The 22,298-nt window shown below is 54.6% G+C and overlaps 1 protein-coding gene across 5 annotated transcripts in view; it reads left to right on the plus strand.

Moving 5' to 3' along the window:
* Positions 1 to 284: 284 nt before the first annotated feature.
* Positions 285 to 22,298, plus strand: part of FER1L6 (fer-1 like family member 6) — a 274,935-nt gene continuing 252,921 nt past the window's right edge. For 4 of the 5 annotated variants that reach the window (XM_066578811.1, XM_066578813.1, XM_066578810.1 and 1 more), the window contains exons 1-3: positions 285 to 305; positions 434 to 491; positions 1,002 to 2,453. In XM_066578811.1, the coding sequence (XP_066434908.1) occupies positions 2,380 to 2,453 (74 nt within the window). In that variant the 5' untranslated portion in view covers positions 285 to 305; positions 434 to 491; positions 1,002 to 2,379. Of the gene's footprint in view, positions 306 to 433; positions 492 to 892; positions 940 to 1,001; positions 2,454 to 22,298 lie in introns of those variants that run through there. The other variant, XM_066578809.1, reaches the window with a different exon arrangement.

The following is a 22,298-nucleotide window of genomic DNA, read 5'->3' on the forward strand; positions in this document are numbered from 1 at the left end:
CTTCGCTGCATGTAATCCACTGTGTGTAATCCGCTGCATATCCACCAATACATGTACTGCACTGAACGTACTCCACTGCCCCGCTGCGTGAACTCCTCTGCGAGTCGCAGCTTCCAGGACCTCCGATGATGTCATGTGATACCCTGTGTGGGAGGAGTCAGGGATCACATGACCACGGGGAGCTCAGTAAATGTAAGTGTGTGTTTGTGTGTGTCTGTCTTGGAGTTGTGGGGGTCTGGAGGGAGGGAGTGAGTGGAGCTGTGTGGAGCTTTGTGTGGGGGTCAGGATGGATGTAGCAGAGCTGTGTGTGTGTGATGTGTGTGGGGCAGAATGGATGTAGCAGAGCTGTGTGTGTGATGTGTGGGGGTCAGAATGGATGCAGCAGAGCTGTGTGTGTGTGTGATGTGTGGGGGTCAGAATGGATGTAGCAGAGCTGTGTGTGTGTGTGTGATGTGTGGGGGTCAGGATGGATGTAGCAGAGCTGTGTGTGTGTGATGTGTGGAGGTCAGGATGGATGTAGCAGAGCTGTGTGTGATGTGTGGGGGTCAGGATGGATGTAGCAGAGCTGTGTGTAATGTGTGGGGGTCAGGATGGATGTAGCAGAGCTGTGTGTAATGTGTGGGGGTCAGGATGGATGTAGCAGAGCTGTGTGTAATGTGTGGGGGTCAGGATGGATGTAGCAGAGCTGTGTGTAATGTGTGGGGGTCAGGATGGATGTAGCAGAGCTGTGTGTAATGTGTGGGGGTCAGGATGGATGTAGCAGAGCTGTGTGTAATGTGTGGGGGTCAGGATGGATGTAGCAGAGCTGTGTGTAATGTGTGGGGGTCAGGATGGATGTAGCAGAGCTGTGTGTGTGTGATGTGTGGGGGTCAGGATGGATGTAGCAGGGCTGTGTGTGTGTGTGTGATGTGTGGGGGTCAGGATGGATGTAGCAGAGCTGTGTGTGTTTGTGTGTGTCTGTCGTGGAGTTGTGGGGGTCTGGAGGGAGGGAGTGAGTGGAGCTGTGTGGAGCTTTGTGTGGGGGTCAGGATGGATGTAGCAGAGCTGTGTGTGTGTGATGTGTGGGGGTCAGAATGGATGTAGCAGAGCTGTGTGTGTGATGTGTGGGGTCAGAATGGATGCAGCAGAGCTGTGTGTGTGATGTGTGGGGGTCAGAATGGATGCAGCAGAGCTCTGTGTGTGTGTGTGATGTGTGGGGGTCAGGATGGATGTAGTAGAGCTGTGTGTGTGATGTGTGGGGGTCAGAATGGATGTAGCAGAGCTGTGTGTGTGTGTGATGTGTGGGGGTCAGGATGGATGTAGCACAGCTGTGTGTGTGTGTGATGTGTGGGGGTCAGGATGGATGTAGCACAGCTGTGTGCGTGTAATGTGTGGGGGTCAGGATGGATGTAGCAGAGCTGTGTGTGTGATGTGTGGGGGTCAGGATGGATGTAGCAGAGCTGTGTGTGTGTGTGATGTGTGGGGGTCAGGATGGATGTAGTAGAGCTGTGTGTGTGATGTGTGGGGGTCAGAATGGATGTAGCAGAGCTGTGTGTGTGATGTGTGTGGGGTCAGAATGGATGCAGCAGAGCTGTGTGTGTGTGTGATGTGTGGGGGTCAAGATGGATGTATCAGAGCTGTGTGTGTGTGTGATGTGTGGGGGTCAGGATGGATGTAGCACAGCTGTGTGTGTGTGTGATGTGTGGGGGTCAGGATGGATGTAGCACAGCTGTGTGCGTGTAATGTGTGGGGGTCAGGATGGATGTAGCAGAGCTGTGTGTGTGATGTGTGGGGGTCAGGATGGATGTAGCAGAGCTGTGTGTGTGTGTGATGTGTGGGGGTCAGGATGGATGTAGCAGGGCTGTGTGTGTGTGATGTGTGGGGGTCAGGATGGATGTAGCAGGGCTGTGTGTGTGTGATGTGTGGGGGTCAGGATGGATGTAGCATATCTATTTGTGTGATGTGTGGGGGTCAGGATGGATGTAGCAGAGCTGTGTGTGTGATGTGTGGGGGTCAGAATGGATGTAGCAGAGCTGTATGTGTGATATCTGGGGGTCAGGATGGATGTAGCAGAGCTGTGTGTGATGTCTGGGGATCAGGAAGGATGTAGCAGAGCTGTGTGTGTGATGTGTGGGGGGCAGGATGGATGTAGCAGAGCTGTGTGTGTGATGTCCGGGGATCAGGAAGGATGTAGCAGAGCTGTGTGGGTGATTTGTGCGGGTCAGGATGGATGTTGTAGAGCTGTGTGTGTGATATCTGGGGGTCAGGATGGATGTAGCAGAGCTGTGTGTGTGATGTGTGGCAGTCAGGATGGATGGATGTAGCAAAGCTGTGTGTGTGATGTCTTGGGGTCAGGATGGATGTAGCAGAGCTGTGTGTGATGTGTGAGGGTCAGGGTGGATGTCCGGCTGGCCCTGCAATGACAGTGTCGGGACCCGAGGGGGAGAGCGGAGGAGCAGTACATGCGGTACGAGGTATGTACCATGTACTGCATGTAATCTTGTATGTTTAGATGGTATACGTTATACCAGCTGTACATATAATTACATACAGGACACATCTACCCCACATCAGCATCACTATATACAGGGGAGGTATATCTCCTGTATATAGTGATAAGGACCATGCTGGGGTAACCTGGGGAGCTCCTGTATATGATTATATATGTGTAGATTGTATGTGAGCGTCTGCAGCGTGTTCTCGTGAGTAGATGGCGTGTGAATCACACTAAACGTCATCTACTCGCAATAACATTGCTGAAAGGGATCCCGCAGATGCGCACAAACGCTGGATGGGATCCAGGAGATAAAGGAGGAAAGTAATGCTGTGATAGGCCACGCCCCGGCACGCCCCTTTTCACCAAGGCCGGTATTTTTTCGTCACAAAGGTGGCAACCCCAGCTGCACCTCAAGAACATCGCAAGAATCCGCTCTTTTCTCACTGTGGACGCACTAAAAGCGCTTACTGTCGCCCTCATCCACTCGCGGCTGGATTGTTACAACCCGCTGCTGGTCGGCCTCCCCCGCACCAGACTCTACCCCTCCAATCCATCCTGAATGCGGCAGCCAGGCTCCTCTTCCTGTCCAGCCGCTACTCGGACGCCTCTGCCCTGTGCCAGTCACTGCACTGGCTGCCCGTTACATACAGAATTCAATTTAAACTAACTACCTTCATCGATAAAGCCCTCCACAGTGCAGCGCCCCCCTATATTGTATCCCTCATCCACAGCACAGCGCCCCCTATCTTGTATCCCTCATCCACAGCAGCGTGGCGCCACCCTATCTTGTATCCCTCATCCACAGCAGCGTGGCGCCACCCTATCTTGTATCCCTCATCCACAGCAGCGTGGCGCCACCCTATCTTGTATCCCTCATCCACAGCAGCGTGGCGCCACCCTATCTTGTATCCCTCATCCACTGCAGCGTGGCGCCACCCTATCTTGTATCCCTCATCCACAACACCACGGCGCTCTACATTGTTTCCCTCCTCCACAGCACCACAGCGCTCTATATTGTATCCCTCTTCCCCAACACCGCGCCACCCTACATTGTTTCCCCCATCCACGGCACCACGCCACCCTACACTGCATCCCTCATCCACAGCACTGCCCCGCCCTACATTGTATCCCTCATCCACAGCACCACAGCGCTCTATATTGTATCCCTCTTCCCCAACACCGCGCCACCCTACATTGTTTCCCCCATCCACGGCACCACGCCACCCTACACTGCATCCCTCATCCACAGCACTGCCCCGCCCTACATTTTATCCCTCATCCACAGCACTGTGCTGCCTTACATTGTGTCCCTCATCCACAGCACCGCGCCGTCCTACATTGTATCCCTGATCCACAGCATTACAGCGACCTTCATCATATCCCTCATCCATAGCGCAGTGCCACCCTACATTGTTTCCCCCATCCACGGCACCACGCCACCCTACACTGCATCCCTCATCCACAGCACTGCCCCGCCCTACATTTTATCCCTCATCCACAGCACTGTGCTGCCCTACATTGTGTCCCTCATCCACAGCACCGCACCGTCCTACATTGTATCCCTGATCCACAGCATTACAGCGACCTTCATCATATCCCTCATCCATAGCGCAGTGCCACCCTACATTGTATCCCTCATCCACAGCACCGCGCCACCCTACATTGTATCCCTCATCCACAGAATTACAGCAACCTTCATCATATCCCTCATCCATAGTGCAGTGCCACCCTACATTGTATCCCTCATCCACAGCACCACGCCGCCCTACATTGTATCCCTCATCCACAGCATTACAGCGACCTTCATCATATCCCTCATCCATAGTGCAGTGCCGCCCTACATTGTATCCCTCATCCACAGCACCGCGCCACCTTACATTGTATCCCTCATCCACAGCACCGCACTGCCCTATATTGTATCCCTCATCCACAGCACCACGCCACCCTACATTATATCCCTCATCCACAGCACCGTACTGCCCTATATTGTAACCCTCATCCACAGCACCGTGCCGTCCTACATTGTATCCCTCATCCACAGCACCGCGCCACCCTACATTATATCCCTCATACACAGCACCGCGCCACCCTACATTGTATCCCTCATCCACAGCACCGCGCCACCCTACATTATATCCCTCATGCACAGCACCGCGCCACCCTACATTATATCCCTCATGCACAGCACCGCGCCACCCTACATTATATCCCTCATACACAGCACCGCGCCGCCCTACATTGCATCCCTCATCCACAGCATTACAGCGACCTTCATCATATCCCTCATCCATAGCGCAGTGCCGCCCTACATTGTATCCCTCATCCACAGCACCGCGCCGCCCTACATTGTATCCCTCATCCACAGCACCGCGCCGCCCTACATTGTATCCCTCATCCACAGCACCGCGCCGTCCTACATTGTATCCCTCATCCACAGCACCGCGCCGTCCTACATTGTATCCCTCATCCACAGCACCGCGCCGTCCTACATTGTATCCCTCATCCACAGCACCGCGCCGTCCTACATTGTATCCCTCATCCACAGCACCGCGCCGTCCTACATTGTATCCCTCATCCACAGCACCGCCCTACATTGTATCCCTCATCCACAGCACCGCGCCGCCCTACATTTGTATCCCTCATCCACAGCACCACCCTACATTGTATCCCTCATCCACAGCATTACAGCGACCTTCATCATATCCCTCATCCATAGCGCAGTGCCACCCTACATTGTATCCCTCATCCACAGCACCGCGTCGCCCTACATTGTATCCCTCATCCACAGCACCGCGCCACCCTACATTGTATCCCTCATACACAGCACCACCCTACATTGTATCCCTCATCCACAGCATTACAGCGACCTTCATCATATCCTTCATCGATAGCGCAGTGCCACCCTACATTGTATTCCTCATCCACAGCACCGCGTCGCCCTACATTGTATCCCTCATCCACAGCACCGCCCTACATTATATCCCTCATCCACAGCACCGCGCCACCCTACATTGTATCCCTCATCCACAGCACCGCGCCACCCTACATTGTATCCCTCATACGCAGCACCAACCTACATTGTATCCCTCATCCACAGCACCGCGCCACCCAACATTATATCCCTCATACACAGCAGCACCCCACCCTACATTGTATCCCTCATCCACAGCACCGCACCACCCTACATTATATCCCTCATACACAGCGCCACCCTACATTGTATCCCTCATCCACAGCACCACCCTACATTGTATCTCTCATCCACAGCACCGCCCTACATTGTATCTCTCATCCACAGCACCGCCCTACATTGTATCTCTCATCCACAGCACCGCCCTACATTGTATCTCTCATCCACAGCACCACCCTACATTGTATCCCTCATCCTCAGCACCGCACCGTCCTACATTGTATCTCTCATCCACAGCACCGCGCCGCCCTACATTGTATCCCTCCTCCACAGCACCGTCCTACATTGTATCCCTCATCCACAGCACCGCAGCATCCTACATTGTATCCCTCATCCACAGCACCACCCTACATTGTATCTGTCATCCACAGCACCGCCCTACATTGTATCCCTCATCCACAGCACCGTCCTACATTGTATCCCTCATCCACAGCACCGTCCTACATTGTATCCCTCATCCACAGCACCGTCCTACATTGTATCCCTCATCCACAGCACCACCCTACATTGTATCCCTCATCCACAGCACCGCACCGTCCTACATTGTATCCCTCATCCACAGCATTGCAGCGACCTTCATCATATCCCTCATCCACAGCGCAGTGCCACCCTACATTGTATCCCTCATCCACAGCACCGCACCGTCCTACATTGTATCCCTCATCCACAGGACTGCGCCGCCCTACATTGTATCCGTCATCCACAGCACCGCGCCGCCCTACATTGTATCCCTCATCCACAGCACCGCGCCACCCTACATTGTATCCCTCATCCACAGCAGCGCACGCCCTACATTATATTCCTCACCCACCACACCATGCCGCCCTACATTGTATCCCTCATCCACAGCACCATGCCGCCCTACATTGTATCGCTCATCCACAGCGCCGCGCCACCCTACATTGTATCCCTCATCCAGAGCGCCGTGCCGCCCTACATTGTATCCCTCATTCACAGCCCCACGCCACCTTACATTGTAATCCTCATTCATAGCACCGCGCCACCCTACATTGTGTCCCTCCACAGCACCGCACCGCAATACATCGTATCCCTCATCCACAGCGCAACCCTACATTGTAACCCTCATCCACAGCACCACGCTGCCCTACATTGTATCCATCATTCACAGCACCGCCCTACATTGTATCCCTCATCCAGAGCGCCGCGCCGCCCTACATTGTATCCCTCATCTACAGCACTGCGCTGTCCTACATTGTATCCCTCATTCACAGCCCCACGCCACCTTACATTGTAATCCTCATTCATAGCACCGCGCCACCCTACATTGTGTCCCTCCACAGCACCGCACCGCAATACATCGTATCCCTCATCCACAGCGCAACCCTACATTGTAACCCTCATCCACAGCACCACGCTGCCCTACATTGTATCCATCATTCACAGCACCGCACTACATCGTATCCCTCATCCACAGCGCAACCCTACATTGTATCCTTCATCGACAGCACCGCGACGCACTACATTGTATCCCTCATCCATAGCACTGCGGCGCTCTATCTTGTATCCCTCATCCACAGCACCGCGGCGCTCTACCTTCTATCCCTCATCCACAGCACCGTGGCGATCTATCTTGTATCCCTCATCCACAATACCCCGGTTCTCTACATTGTATCCCTCATTCACAGCACCGCGCCACCCTACATTGTATCTCTCATCCACAGCACCGCACTGCCCTACATTGTATCCCTCATCAACAGCGCAACCCTACATTATATTCTTCATGGACTGCACCGCGCCGCGCTACATTGTATCCCTCATCCAAAGCACCACGCCACCCTACATTGTGTCCCTCATCCACAGCACCGCAGCGCTCTATCTTGTATCCCTCATCCACAACACCACGGCGCTCTACATTGTATCCCTCATCCACAGCACCGCGCCACCCTACATTGTATCCCTCATACACCGCAGCGCCCCGCCCTACATTTTATCCCTCATCTACAGCACTGCGCTGCCATACATTGTATTCAACCTCCACAGCACCGCCCTACATTGTATCCCTCATCCACAGCACCACAGCGCTCTATATTGTATCCCTCTTCCCCAGCACCGCGCCACCCTACATTGTTTCCCCCATCCACAGCACTGCCCCGCCCTACATTTTATCCCTCATCCACAGCACTGCGCTGCCTTACATTGTATCCCTCATCCACAGCACCGCGCCGTCCTACATTGTATCCCTCATCCACAGCGCCGCGCCACCCTACATTGTATCCCTCATCCACAGCACCGCGCCACCCTACATTGTATCCCTCATACACCGCAGCGCCCCGCCCTACATTTTATCCCTCATCTACAGCACTGCGCTGCCATACATTGTATTCAACCTCCACAGCACCGCCCTACATTGTATCCCTCATCCACAGCCCCACGCCCCCCTATATTGTATCCCTTATCCACAGCACGGCGCCACCCTACATTGTATCCCTCATCCAAAGCACCGTGCCGCCCAACATTGTATCCCTCATCCACATCACCATGGCGCTCTATCTTGTATCCCTCATCCACATCACCATGGCGCTCTATCTTGTATCCCTCATCCACATCACCATGGCGCTCTATCTTGTATCCCTCATCCACAGCACCGCGGAGCTCTATCTTGTATCCCACATCCACACCACCGTGGCAGTCTACATTGTATCCCTCTTTCACAGCACTGCACCGCCCTACATTGTATCTCTCATCCCCTACATTGTATCTCTCATCCACAGCGTAGCGCCACCCTACATTGTATCCTTCATCCACAGCACTGTGCCGCTCTACATAGTATCCCTCATCCACCGCGCCACCCTACATTGTATCCCTGATCCACAGCACCGCACCGTCCTACATTCTATCCCTCATCCACAGCATTCCAGCGACCTTCATCATATCCCTCATCCACAGCGCAGTGCCACCCTGCATTGTATCACTCATCCACAGCACTGGACCGCCCTACATTATATTCTTCACCCACAACACCGCGCCGCCCTACATTGTAACCCTCATCCACAGCACGGCGCCACCCTACATTATATCCCTCATCCACAGCAGCGCCCTACATTTTATCCCTCATCTACAGCAGCGCCCGCCCTATATTTTATCCCTCATCTACAGCACTGCGCTGCCCTACATTGTATCCCTCATTCACAGCCCCACGCCACCTTACATTGTAATCCTCATTCATAGCACCGCGCCACCCTACATTGTATCCCTCATCCACAGCACCGCACCGCCCTACATCGCATCCCTCATCCACAGCACAGCAGTACATCGTATCCCTCATCCACAGCATCGCACCGCTCTACATCGCATCCCTCATCCACAGCGCAACCCTACATTGTATCCTTCATTGACAGCACCGCGCCGTGCTACATTGTGTCCCTCATCCACAGCACCACGCCACCCTACATTGTTTCCCTTATCCACAGCACCGCGGCGCTCTATCTTGTATCCCTCATGCACAGTGCCGCGGCGTTCTACATTGTTTCCCTCCTCCACAGCACTTTGCCGCCCTACATTGTATCCCTCATCCACAACACCGCACCGGCCTACATTGTTTCCCTCATCCACTGCACTGCGCCACCCTACACTGTATCCCTCATCCACTGCACCGCCCTGCCCTACACTGTATCCCTCATCCACAGCACTGCGCTGCCTTACATTGTATCCCTTAACCACAGCACCGCGCCGTCCTACATTGTATCCCTCATCCACAGCACTGCAGCGACCTACATTATATCCCTCATCCACAGCACTGGATGACCCTACATTATATCCCTCATCCACAGCACCGCCCTACATTGTATCCCTCATCCACAGCACCGCACCACCCTACATTATATCCCTCATTCACAGCACAGCACCTCACCACCCTACATTGTATCCCTCATTCACAGCACAGCACCGCGCCACCCTACATTGTATCCCTCATCCACAGCAGCGCCCCACCCTACATTTTATCCCTCATCCACAGCACCGCGCCACCCTACATTGTATCCCTCATCCACAGCAGCGCCCCGCCATACATTGTATCCATCATCCACAGCACCGCCCTACATTGTAACCCTCATCCACAGCACCGCGCCGCCCTACATTGTATCCCTCATTCACAGCACTGCGCCACCTTACATTTTATCCCTCATTCACAGCACCGCACCACCTTACGTTGTATCCCTCATCCCAAGCGCTGCACCGCCCTACATTGTATCCCTCATCCACAGCACAACCCTACATTGTATCCTTCATCGACAGCATCACGCCACCCTACATTGTGTCCCTCATCCACAACACCGCCGCGTTCTATCTTCTGTCCCTCATCCACAGCACCGTGGAGCTCTATATTGTATCCCTCATCAGCAGCACCACAGCGCTCTATATTGTATCCCTCTTCCCTAACACCGCGCCGCCCTACATTGTTTCCCTCATCCACAGCACTGCGCCACCCTACACTGCATCCATCATCCACAGCACTGCGCCGCCCTACATTGTGTCCCTCATCCACAGCACTGCGCTGCCTTATATTGTGTCCCTCATCCACAGCACCGCGCGTCCTACATTACATCCCTCATCCACAGCGCAGCGCCACCCTACATTGTTTCCCTCATCCACAGCACTGGACCGCCCTACATTATATTCCTCACCCACAGCACCGCGCTGCCCTACATTGTATCCCTTATCCACAGCACCACGCCACCCTACATTGTGTGTCTCATCCACAGCACCGCGCTGCCCTACATTGTATCCCTCATCCACAGCACCACACCACCCTACACTGTATCGCTCATCCACAGCACTGCCCCGCCCTACATTTTATCCCTTATCCACAGCACTGCGCTGCCTTACATTGTATCCCTCATCCACAGCACCGCGCCGCCCTACATTGTATCCCTCATCCACAGCACCGCACCACCCTACATTATATCCCTTATCCACAGCCCAGCGCCACCCTACATTGTATCCCTCATCCACAGCACCACACCGTTGTATATTATATCCCTCATCCACAGCACTGCAGCGACCTACATTATATCCCTCATCCACATCGCAGTGCCACCCTACATCGTATCCCTTATCCACAGCACTGGACCGCCTTACATTATTTTCCTCACCCACAGCACCGCACCGCCCTACATTGTATCCCTCATTCACAGCACCGCCCCACCCTACATTGTATCCCTCATCCACAGCACCGCACCGCCCTACATCGTATCCCTCATCCACAGCACCGCACCGCCCTACATCGTATCCCTCATCCACAGCGCAACCCTACATTGTATCCCTCATCCACAGCACCACGCCGCCCTACATTGTTTCCCTCATCCACAGCACCGCGGCGCTCTACCTTCTATCCCTCATCCACAGCACCGTGGCGCTCTATATTGTGTCCCTCTTGCACAACACCGCACCGCCCTACATTGTTTCCCTCATGCATGGCACTGCGCCACCCTACACTGTATCCCTCATCCACATCACCGCCCCGACCTACATTATATCCCTCATCCACAGAGCAGTGCCACCCTACATTGTATCCCTCATGCACAGCACCGCGCCGCCCTACATTTTATCCCTTATCTACAGCACTGCGCTGCCCTTCATTGTAACCCTCATCCACAGCACCGCGCTGCCCTACATTGTATCCCTCATCCACAGCACCGTGCCGCCCTACATTGTATCCCTCATTCACAGCACCGCCCTACATTGTATCCCTCATCCACAGCACCGCGCCACCCTACATTGTATCCCTCATTCACAGCACCGCCCTACATTGTATCCCTCATCCACAGCACCGCGCCACCTTACATTGTATCCCTCATTCACAGCACCGCGCCACCTTACATCGTATCCCTCATTCACAGCACTGCGCCACCCTACATTTTATCCCTCATCCACCGCACCGCCCTACATCGTATCCCTTATCCACAACGCAACCCTACATTGTATCCCTCATCCACAGCACTGAGTTACCCTACTTTATATCCCTCATCCACAGCACTGGATGACCCTACATTATATCCCTCACCCACAGCACCTCGCTGCCCTACATTGTATCCCTCATCCACAGCACCGCACTGCCCTACATTGTATCCCTCATCCACAGCACCGCCCTACATTGTATCCCTCATCCACAGCACCTCGCTGTCCTACATTGTATCCCTCATCCACAGCACTGAGTTACCCTACTTTATATCCCTCATCCACAGCACTGGATGGTCCTACATTATATCCCTCACCCACAGTGCCTCGCCACCCCACATTGTATCCCTCAACCACAGCACCGCCCTACATTGTATCCCTCATCCACAGTGCCTCGCCACCCCACATTGTATTCCTCATCCACAGCACCGCCCTACATCGTATCCCTCATCCACAGCGCCGCGCTACATTGTATCCCTCATCCACAGCACTGGATGACCCTACATTATATCCGTCACCCACAGCACCGCGCTGCCCTACATTGTATCCCTCACCCACAGCACCGCGCTGCCCTACATTGTATCCCTCTCCCACAGCACCGCGCCGCCCCACATTGAATCCCTCATCCACAGTGCCGTGCTGCCTTACATTGTATCCCTCATCCACAGCACCGCGCCGCCCTACATTATATCCCTCACCCACAGCACTGGATGACCCTACATTATATCCCTCACCCACAGCACCGCGCTGCCCAAATTGTATCCCTCATCCACAGCACCGCGCCGCCCTACATTGTATCCCTCATCCACAGCACCGCACCGCCTTACATTGTATCCATTATCCACAGCACCGCACCGTCTTACATTGTTTCCATTATCCACAGCACCGCGCCGCCCTACATTATATCCCTCACCCACAGCACTGGATGACCCTACATTATATCCCTCACCCACAGCACCGCGCTGCCCTACATTGTATCCCTCACCCACAGCACCGCGCTGCCCTACATTGTATCCCTCTCCCACAGCACCGCGCCGCCCCACATTGAATCCCTCATCCACAGTGCCGTGCTGCCCTACATTGTATCCCTCATCCACAGCACCGCGCCGCCCTACATTATATCCCTCACCCACAGCACTGGATGACCCTACATTATATCCCTCACCCACAGCACCGCGCTGCCCAAATTGTATCCCTCATCCACAGCACCGCGCCGCCCTACATTGTATCCCTCATCCACAGCACCGCACCGCCTTACATTGTATCCATTATCCACAGCACCGCGCCGCCCTACATTGTATCCCTCTTCCACAGCACCGCACCGCCTTACATTGTATCCATTATCCACAGCACCGCGCCACCCTACATTGTATCCCTCATCCACAGCACCGCACCGCCTTACATTGTATCCATTATCCACAGCACCGCACCGCCTTACATTGTATCCCTCATCCACAGCACCGCACCGCCTTACATTGTATCCATTATCCACAGCACCGCGCCACCCTACATTGTATCCCTCATCCACAGCACCGCGCTGCCCTACATTGTATCCCTCATCCACAGCACCGCGCTGCCCTATATTGTATCCCTCACCCACAGCACCGCGCCGCCCTACATTGTATCCCTCTTCCACAGTGCCGCGCCGCCCTACATTGTATCCCTCATACACCGCACCGCGCCGCCCTACATTGTATCCCTCACCCACAGCACCGCGCCGCCCTACATTGTATCCCTCATCCACAGCACCGCGCTGCCCTATATTGTATCCCTCACCCACAGCACCGCACCGCCCTACATTGTATCCCTCATACACCGCACCGCGCCGCCCTACATTGTATCCCTCACCCACAGCACCGCGCCGCCCTACATTGTATCCCTCACCCACAGCACCGCGCTGCCCTATATTGTATCCCTCACCCACAGCACCGCGCCGCCCTACATTGTATCCCTCATACACCGCACCGCGCCGCCCTACATTGTATCCCTCACCCACAGCACCGCGCCGCCCTACATTGTATCCCTCATCCACAGCACCGCGCTGCCCTATATTGTATCCCTCACCCACAGCACCGCGCCGCCCTACATTGTATCCCTCATCCACAGCACTGCGCTGCCCTACATTGTATCCCTCATCCACAGCACCGCGCCGCCCTGCAGTGTATCCCCCATTTACAGCACCGCACCGCCCTACATTGTATCCCTCACCCACAGCACCGCGCTGCCCTATAATGTATCCCTCACCCACAGCACCGCACCACCCTACATTGTATCCCTCATACACAGCACCGCAGCACCCTACATTATATCCCTCATCCACAGCACCGCGCCACCCTACATTGTATCCCTCACCCACAGCACCGCGCCGCCCTACATTGTATCCCTCATCCACAGCACCGCGCCGCCCTACATTGTATCCCTCATCCACAGCCCAGCGCCGCCCTACATTGTATCCCTCATCCACAGCACAGCGCCCCCCTACATTGTATCCCTCATCCACAGCCCAGCGCCGCCCTACATTATATTCCTCATCCGCTGGACTGCCCTACATTGTATCCCTCATCCACAGCACCGTGCCAACCTACATTGTATCCCTCATCCACAGCACCGCACCGCCTTACATTGTATCCATTATCCACAGCACCGCGCCGCCCTACATTGTATCCCTCTTCCACAGCACCGCACCGCCTTACATTGTATCCATTATCCACAGCACCGCGCCACCCTACATTGTATCCCTCATCCACAGCACCGCGCTGCCCTACATTGTATCCCTCATCCACAGCACCGCGCTGCCCTATATTGTATCCCTCACCCACAGCACCGCGCCGCCCTACATTGTATCCCTCTTCCACAGTGCCGCGCCGCCCTACATTGTATCCCTCATACACCGCACCGCGCCGCCCTACATTGTATCCCTCACCCACAGCACCGCGCCGCCCTACATTGTATCCCTCATCCACAGCACCGCGCTGCCCTATATTGTATCCCTCACCCACAGCACCGCACCGCCCTACATTGTATCCCTCATACACCGCACCGCGCCGCCCTACATTGTATCCCTCACCCACAGCACCGCGCCGCCCTACATTGTATCCCTCATCCACAGCACCGCGCTGCCCTATATTGTATCCCTCACCCACAGCACCGCGCCGCCCTACATTGTATCCCTCATACACCGCACCGCGCCGCCCTACATTGTATCCCTCACCCACAGCACCGCGCCGCCCTACATTGTATCCCTCATCCACAGCACCGCGCTGCCCTATATTGTATCCCTCACCCACAGCACCGCGCCGCCCTACATTGTATCCCTCATCCACAGCACTGCGCTGCCCTACATTGTATCCCTCATCCACAGCACCGCGCCGCCCTGCAGTGTATCCCCCATTCACAGCACCGCACCGCCCTACATTGTATCCCTCACCCACAGCACCGCGCTGCCCTATAATGTATCCCTCACCCACAGCACCGCACCGCCCTACATTGTATCCCTCATACACAGCACCGCAGCACCCTACATTATATCCCTCATCCACAGCACCGCGCCACCCTACATTGTATCCCTCACCCACAGCACCGCGCCGCCCTACATTGTATCCCTCATCCACAGCACCGCGCCGCCCTACATTGTATCCCTCATCCACAGCCCAGCGCCGCCCTACATTGTATCCCTCATCCACAGCACAGCGCCCCCCTACATTGTATCCCTCATCCACAGCATCGTGCCGCCCTACATTGTATCCCTCACCCACAGCACCGCGCCGCCCTACATTGTATCCCTCATCCACAGCACCGCGCTGCCCTATATTGTATCCCTCACCCACAGCACCGCGCCGCCCTACATTGTATCCCTCATCCACAGCACTGCGCTGCCCTACATTGTATCCCTCATCCACAGCACCGCGCCGCCCTGCAGTGTATCCCCCATTCACAGCACCGCACCGCCCTACATTGTATCCCTCATACACAGCACCGCAGCACCCTACATTATATCCCTCATCCACAGCACCGCGCCACCCTACATTGTATCCCTCACCCACAGCACCGCGCCGCCCTACATTGTATCCCTCATCCACAGCACCGCGCCGCCCTACATTGTATCCCTCATCCACAGCCCAGCGCCGCCCTACATTGTATCCCCCATCCACAGCACAGCGCCCCCCTACATTGTATCCCTCATCCACAGCCCAGCGCCGCCCTACATTATATTCCTCATCCGCTGGACTGCCCTACATTGTATCCCTCATCCACAGCACCGTGCCAACCTACATTGTATCCCTCATCCACAGCACCGCACCGCCTTACATTGTTTCCATTATCCACAGCACCGCGCCGCCCTACATTGTATCCCTCTTCCACAGCACCGCACCGCCTTACATTGTATCCATTATCCACAGCACCGCGCCGCCCTACATTGTATCCCTCATTCACAGCACCGCGCTGCCCTACATTGTATCCCTCATCCACAGCACCGCGCTGCCCTATATTGTATCCCTCACCCACAGCACCGCGCCGCCCTACATTGTATCCCTCTTCCACAGTGCCGCGCCGCCCTACATTGTATCCCTCATACACCGCACCGCGCCGCCCTACATTGTATCCCTCACCCACAGCACCGCGCCGCCCTACATTGTATCCCTCACCCACAGCACCGCGCCGCCCTACATTGTATCCCTCATCCACAGCACCGCGCTGCCCTATATTGTATCCCTCACCCACAGCACCGCACCGCCCTACATTGTATCCCTCATACACCGCACCGCGCCGCCCTACATTGTATCCCTCACCCACAGCACCGCGCCGCCCTACATTGTATCCCTCATCCACAGCACCGCGCTGCCCTATATTGTATCCCTCACCCACAGCACCGCGCCGCCCTACATTGTATCCCTCATACACCGCACCGCGCCGCCCTACATTGTATCCCTCACCCACAGCACCGCGCCGCCCTACATTGTATCCCTCATCCACAGCACCGCGCTGCCCTATATTGTATCCCTCACCCACAGCACCGCGCCGCCCTACATTGTATCCCTCATCCACAGCACTGCGCTGCCCTACATTGTATCCCTCATCCACAGCACCGCGCCGCCCTGCAGTGTATCCCCCATTCACAGCACCGCACCGCCCTACATTGTATCCCTCACCCACAGCACCGCGCTGCCCTATAATGTATCCCTCACCCACAGCACCGCACCGCCCTACATTGTATCCCTCATACACAGCACCGCAGCACCCTACATTATATCCCTCATCCACAGCACCGCGCCACCCTACATTGTATCCCTCACCCACAGCACCGCGCCGCCCTACATTGTATCCCTCATCCACAGCACCGCGCCGCCCTACATTGTATCCCTCATCCACAGCCCAGCGCCGCCCTACATTGTATCCCTCATCCACAGCACAGCGCCCCCCTACATTGTATCCCTCATCCACAGCATCGTGCCGCCCTACATTGTATCCCTCACCCACAGCACCGCGCCGCCCTACATTGTATCCCTCATCCACAGCACCGCGCTGCCCTATATTGTATCCCTCACCCACAGCACCGCGCCGCCCTACATTGTATCCCTCATACACCGCACCGCGCCGCCCTACATTGTATCCCTCACCCACAGCACCGCGCCGCCCTACATTGTATCCCTCATCCACAGCACCGCGCTGCCCTATATTGTATCCCTCACCCACAGCACCGCGCCGCCCTACATTGTATCCCTCATCCACAGCACTGCGCTGCCCTACATTGTATCCCTCATCCACAGCACCGCGCCGCCCTGCAGTGTATCCCCCATTCACAGCACCGCACCGCCCTACATTGTATCCCTCACCCACAGCACCGCGCTGCCCTATAATGTATCCCTCACCCACAGCACCGCACCGCCCTACATTGTATCCCTCATACACAGCACCGCAGCACCCTACATTATATCCCTCATCCACAGCACCGTGCCACCCTACATTGTATCCCTCATCCACAGCACCGCGCCGCCCTACATTGTATCCCTCATCCACAGCCCAGCGCCGCCCTACATTGTATCCCTCATCCACAGCACAGCGCCCCCCTACATTGTATCCCTCATCCACAGCATCGTGCCGCCCTACATTGTATCCCTCATCCACAGCCCAGCGCCGCCCTACATTATATTCCTCATCCGCTGGACTGCCCTACATTGTATCCCTCATCCACAGCACCGTCCTATATCGTATCCCTGATCCACAGCACCGCGCCACCCTACATTGTATCCCTGATCCACAGCGCTGCGCTGTCCTACATTGTATCCATCATCCACAGTGCAGCGCCCCCCTATATCGTCTCCCTCATCTCAATCCATCACCCGGCCCGGGCTCTCCGCTCTGCTAAGGAAAGTAGACTGCGCGCCCCTCTAATTCAAACCTCCCCTTCCCGCGTCCAAGACTTCTCCAGAGCAGCACCGGTCCTCTGGAACGCACTACCAAAGGATACCTGAGCAATCCAGGACTCGCAGAACTTCAGGCGTGCTCTAAAAACGCACCTCTTCAGGGAGGCAAACCGCATTCCCTAAACAAACCCCTCTGTACTCCGCCTGATAACATGCTCCCTGACCTACTGACTGCAATCCCTGCTACTCCGTTTCCCTGAAAATAAGACCGTGTCTTATATTATTTTTTTCTCCCAAAGATGTGCTAGGTCTTATTTTCAGGGGGTGTCTTATTTTTTCATGAAGAAAAATTCTAATTTATTGTTGAACAACAAAATGCATATTTCTTCTATACTGCACAGCAGTTGTCATCACAGACAAACCGAATCCTATGAAGCATCCTTGTTCCTACCATTATTTCCATGTACAACAATCTATTACATTTCCCGATACTTAGGAACACAAAGCAAGAGTTATCCACTGACAGTCATCATCTGGAACATCAGCACAATCCAGACCCGCAACTTCCTGGTGAATTTCTTGTGACTCCATTTCATTCAGAATCATTGGTCCAAATCTCTCATGTCTACAAATGGCACGGTCCTTGTATGAGGACTTCTTGTCTTGCCTGACTCACACACAGGGCCAGTGAGCTACCCGGCTCCCACACACTGTCTGAGGACTGTAACCATCACCCACAGCAGTTCCTGGACCACTTGTACAGCAGGGACGGTGTTGCAGCTTCCGGTCACCAGGAGGAGCTTATCACAGCAGGCTCACACAGCAGGGACTGGACTAGGTCTTACTTTCGGGGGATGTCTTATATTTAGCACTCTACTAGGTCTTATTTTTGGAGAAACGCGGTAGCCACCATTAACTGCCCTTGCAGTCATACCGATTCTGCTGTCACATCGCTAAATTTCTCACCATTGTCTGTGTGTATAGCATCCCTCACACTCCACCCCGCCATACCATGCACATCTCCACCCCACCATACCGCGCACATCTCCATCCCCTTTACCTTCTGTATCCCCCTATTACTTGTAGTATGTAAGCTCGTTGGAGCAGGACCCTCACCCCATTACTTGTAGTATGTAAGCTGGTTGGAGCAGGACCCTCACCCCATTACTTGTAGTATGTAAGCTGGTTGGAGCAGGACCCTCACCCCATTACTTGTAGTATGTAAGCTTGTTGGAGCAGGACCCTCACCCCATTACTTGTAGTATGTAAGCTGGTTGGAGCAGGACCCTCACCCCTACTGTCTCCATCAGCTGATTACTATGTAACCGCGGTTCTGTAATGTTTGTACTTTTGTCTTTCTGTATTCCTCCCTGTCTGTGTAAGCGCTGCGGGATATGTTGGCGCTATACAAATATAGATTACTATTGTTATAATGTATCTAATACTATATATAGGGGAAGTCCTATCATTTCTCGCACTATTAATGGGCGACAATACCGCTAATGAAATGAAAACCACGCAAATCAATGGCTTCATCCCATCCGGCTGTGCTTATAACAGAACAAGATAACACCCAGGTGAAGAAGCCCTAACAGTGACGCAGCATGCACTCCCATGCATGAGCTCTGCTGCATGTACTACACTGCGTGCACTCCCACGGATGTTCTCTGCTGCATGTACTGCACTGTATGAACTCCCACGCATGACCGCTGCTGCATTACTGCACTGCATGCACTCCTACGCATCAGCTCTGATGCATGTACTGCACTGCATGCACCCCCACAGATGACCTCTGCTGCATGTACTGCACCGCATGCACTCCCACACATGACCACTGCTGCATGTACTGCACTGTATGCACTCCCACACATGAGCTCTGCTGCATGTACTGCACTGTATGCACTCCCACACATGAGTTCTGCTGCATGTACTGCACTGCATGCACTCCCACGGATGAGCTCCACTGCATGCACTCCCACAGACGAGCTCTTCTGCATGTACTGCACTGCATGCACTCCCACTCATGAGCTCTGCTGCATGTACTGCACTGCATGCACTCGCATTGGATGAACTCTACTGCAAGTACTGCACTGCATGAACTCCCACAGATGAGCGCTGCTGCATGTACTGCAGTGCATGCACTCCCACACACGAGCTCTGCTGCATGTACTGCAGTGCATGCACTCCCACACACGAGCTCTGCTGCATGTACTACACTGCATTCACTCCCACGCATGAGCTCTGCTGCATGTAATGCACTGCATGCACTCCCACATGTGAGCTCTGCTGCATATACTGCACTGCATGCACTCCCATGCATGCTTTCTGCTGCATGTACTGCACTGCATGCACTCCCATGGATGAGCTGTACTGCATGTACTGCACTGGATGCACTCCCATGCATGACCTCTGCTGCATGTACTCCCACATATTAGCTCTGCTGCATGTACTGCACTGCATGCACTCCCACGCGTGAGCTCTGCTGCATGTGCTGCACTGCATACACTCCCACGCATGAGCTGTACTGTAAGTACTGCACTGCATGCACTCCCATGCATAAGCTGTGCTGCAAGTTCTGCATTGCATGCACTCCCACAGATGAGCTCTGCTGCGTGTACTGCACTGCATGCACTCCCACAGATGAGCTCTACTGCATATACTGCACTGCATGAGCTCCCAGTGTATGCAGTATGTACCCCTCTGCTCGTACTGCACTGCATGTACTTCACTGTATGCACATCTAGGGTACACAGTACTTAGGCCAGTGACACACAGGCGTTGTACATACATTACTCCACTGCATGCACTACACTCTATATACTCCGCTGTAGGTACTCCGCTGTAGGTACTCCGCTGTAGGTACTCCGCTGTAGGTACTCCAAAATGTTTTAGAAAGTACAAGCTGATGCGCTAAACACTAGTCCAGTAAGTCCTCAACCCCTCTTGCTTTGTTACATGTTATGCTGTGCCCCCCTCATTCTGCATTCAGCACCCCATAATGACAAAAACCCCATAAATCTTTGCAATGAGACCCCCCACCCTGCAGTGGCACAAGTATTCACACCCCTGTACTCAGTGTTAGTCGGAGCCCCTCTGGCAGTGATCCGGCCTCTGGTCTACTTGGGGATGATGCACCATTGGGGGTTCTCTGCCCTCTGTCAGGTTGGATGGGGGCCGTCTGTGGACAGCTATTGTCAGGTCTCCCCAGAGATGTCCCATTGAGTTCAGGGCTCTGGCCGGGCCCCTCAAGGACATTCACAGAGTTGTCCCCACTCCTGGGTGGTCTTGGCTGGGGTCTTGGGGTCATTGTCTTGTTGGAAGGTGACCCTTCTGCCCGGTCTGAGGTCTCTTGTTCTCTGGATTAGGTTGTCATTATCTCTGTACTTCGCTCCATTCAGCTTTCCATCCATCCTGACCGGTCTCCCCTCCCCCACATGATGCTCCACCACCAGGCATCACTGTAGGGATGGTATTGGGCAGGTGATGAGTGGCACCTGGTTTCCATCCCCCCTGACCGTTTCCTCTCCCCCAGCATGATGCTCCACCCCCCAAGCTTCACTGTAGGGCTGGTATTGGGGAGGTGATGAGCGGCACCTGGTTTCCATCCCCCCTGACCGTTTCCTCTCCCCCAGCATGATGCTGCCACCGCCAGGCTTCACTGTAGGGCTGGTATTGGGGAGGTGATCAGCGGCACCTGGTTTCCATCCCCCCTGACCGCTTTCCTCTCCCCCAGCATGATGCTCCAACCCCCAGGCTTCACTGTAGGGATGGTATTGGGCAGGTGATCAGCGGCGCCTGGTTTCCTCCAGACAGAGTATATTGTTTCTTGCATTCTGAGGGTCCCAGTGGCTTTCATTTGTCTGAAGATCTAAGCAGATGGACATGTTTTTGTACTATGATGGGGCCATGATTTTAATGCTTTCACTCTCATTATCTGGATTCTAGGCATGAGAAGAGATAAGGTGTACACTAACATGCATGTAGATTTCCTGGTTGGGGCAGGACTTATCCTCACAATTTAAAAAAAAAAAAACTCATGCGCAATAGAGTGGAGTTTGAATTGTCAAATAAACCCTGGTTTATGCACTAATACGCTCCGTAGCTTCGATTGTATGAGTATTTGCCCTTACGGAGGAGGCTTCTTTCTGGCCCCTCCACCATACAGCCCAGGCTGGTGGAGGCTGCAGGGATGGTTGACTTTCTGAAAGTTTCTCTCATCTGCACACAGGAGCTTTAGAGCTCAGCCAGAGTGATCATTGGGCTCTTGGTCTCCTCTCTTACAAGACCCTTCTCCCCTTAGTTTGGGGGTCGGCGGCTCTAGGAAGAGTCCTGGTTGTTCTTCCATGTAAGT

The sequence above is a fragment of the Eleutherodactylus coqui genome, chromosome 9 (genome assembly GCF_035609145.1).
Source record: "Eleutherodactylus coqui strain aEleCoq1 chromosome 9, aEleCoq1.hap1, whole genome shotgun sequence".
In the NCBI taxonomy this organism is placed as follows: domain Eukaryota; kingdom Metazoa; phylum Chordata; class Amphibia; order Anura; family Eleutherodactylidae; genus Eleutherodactylus; species Eleutherodactylus coqui.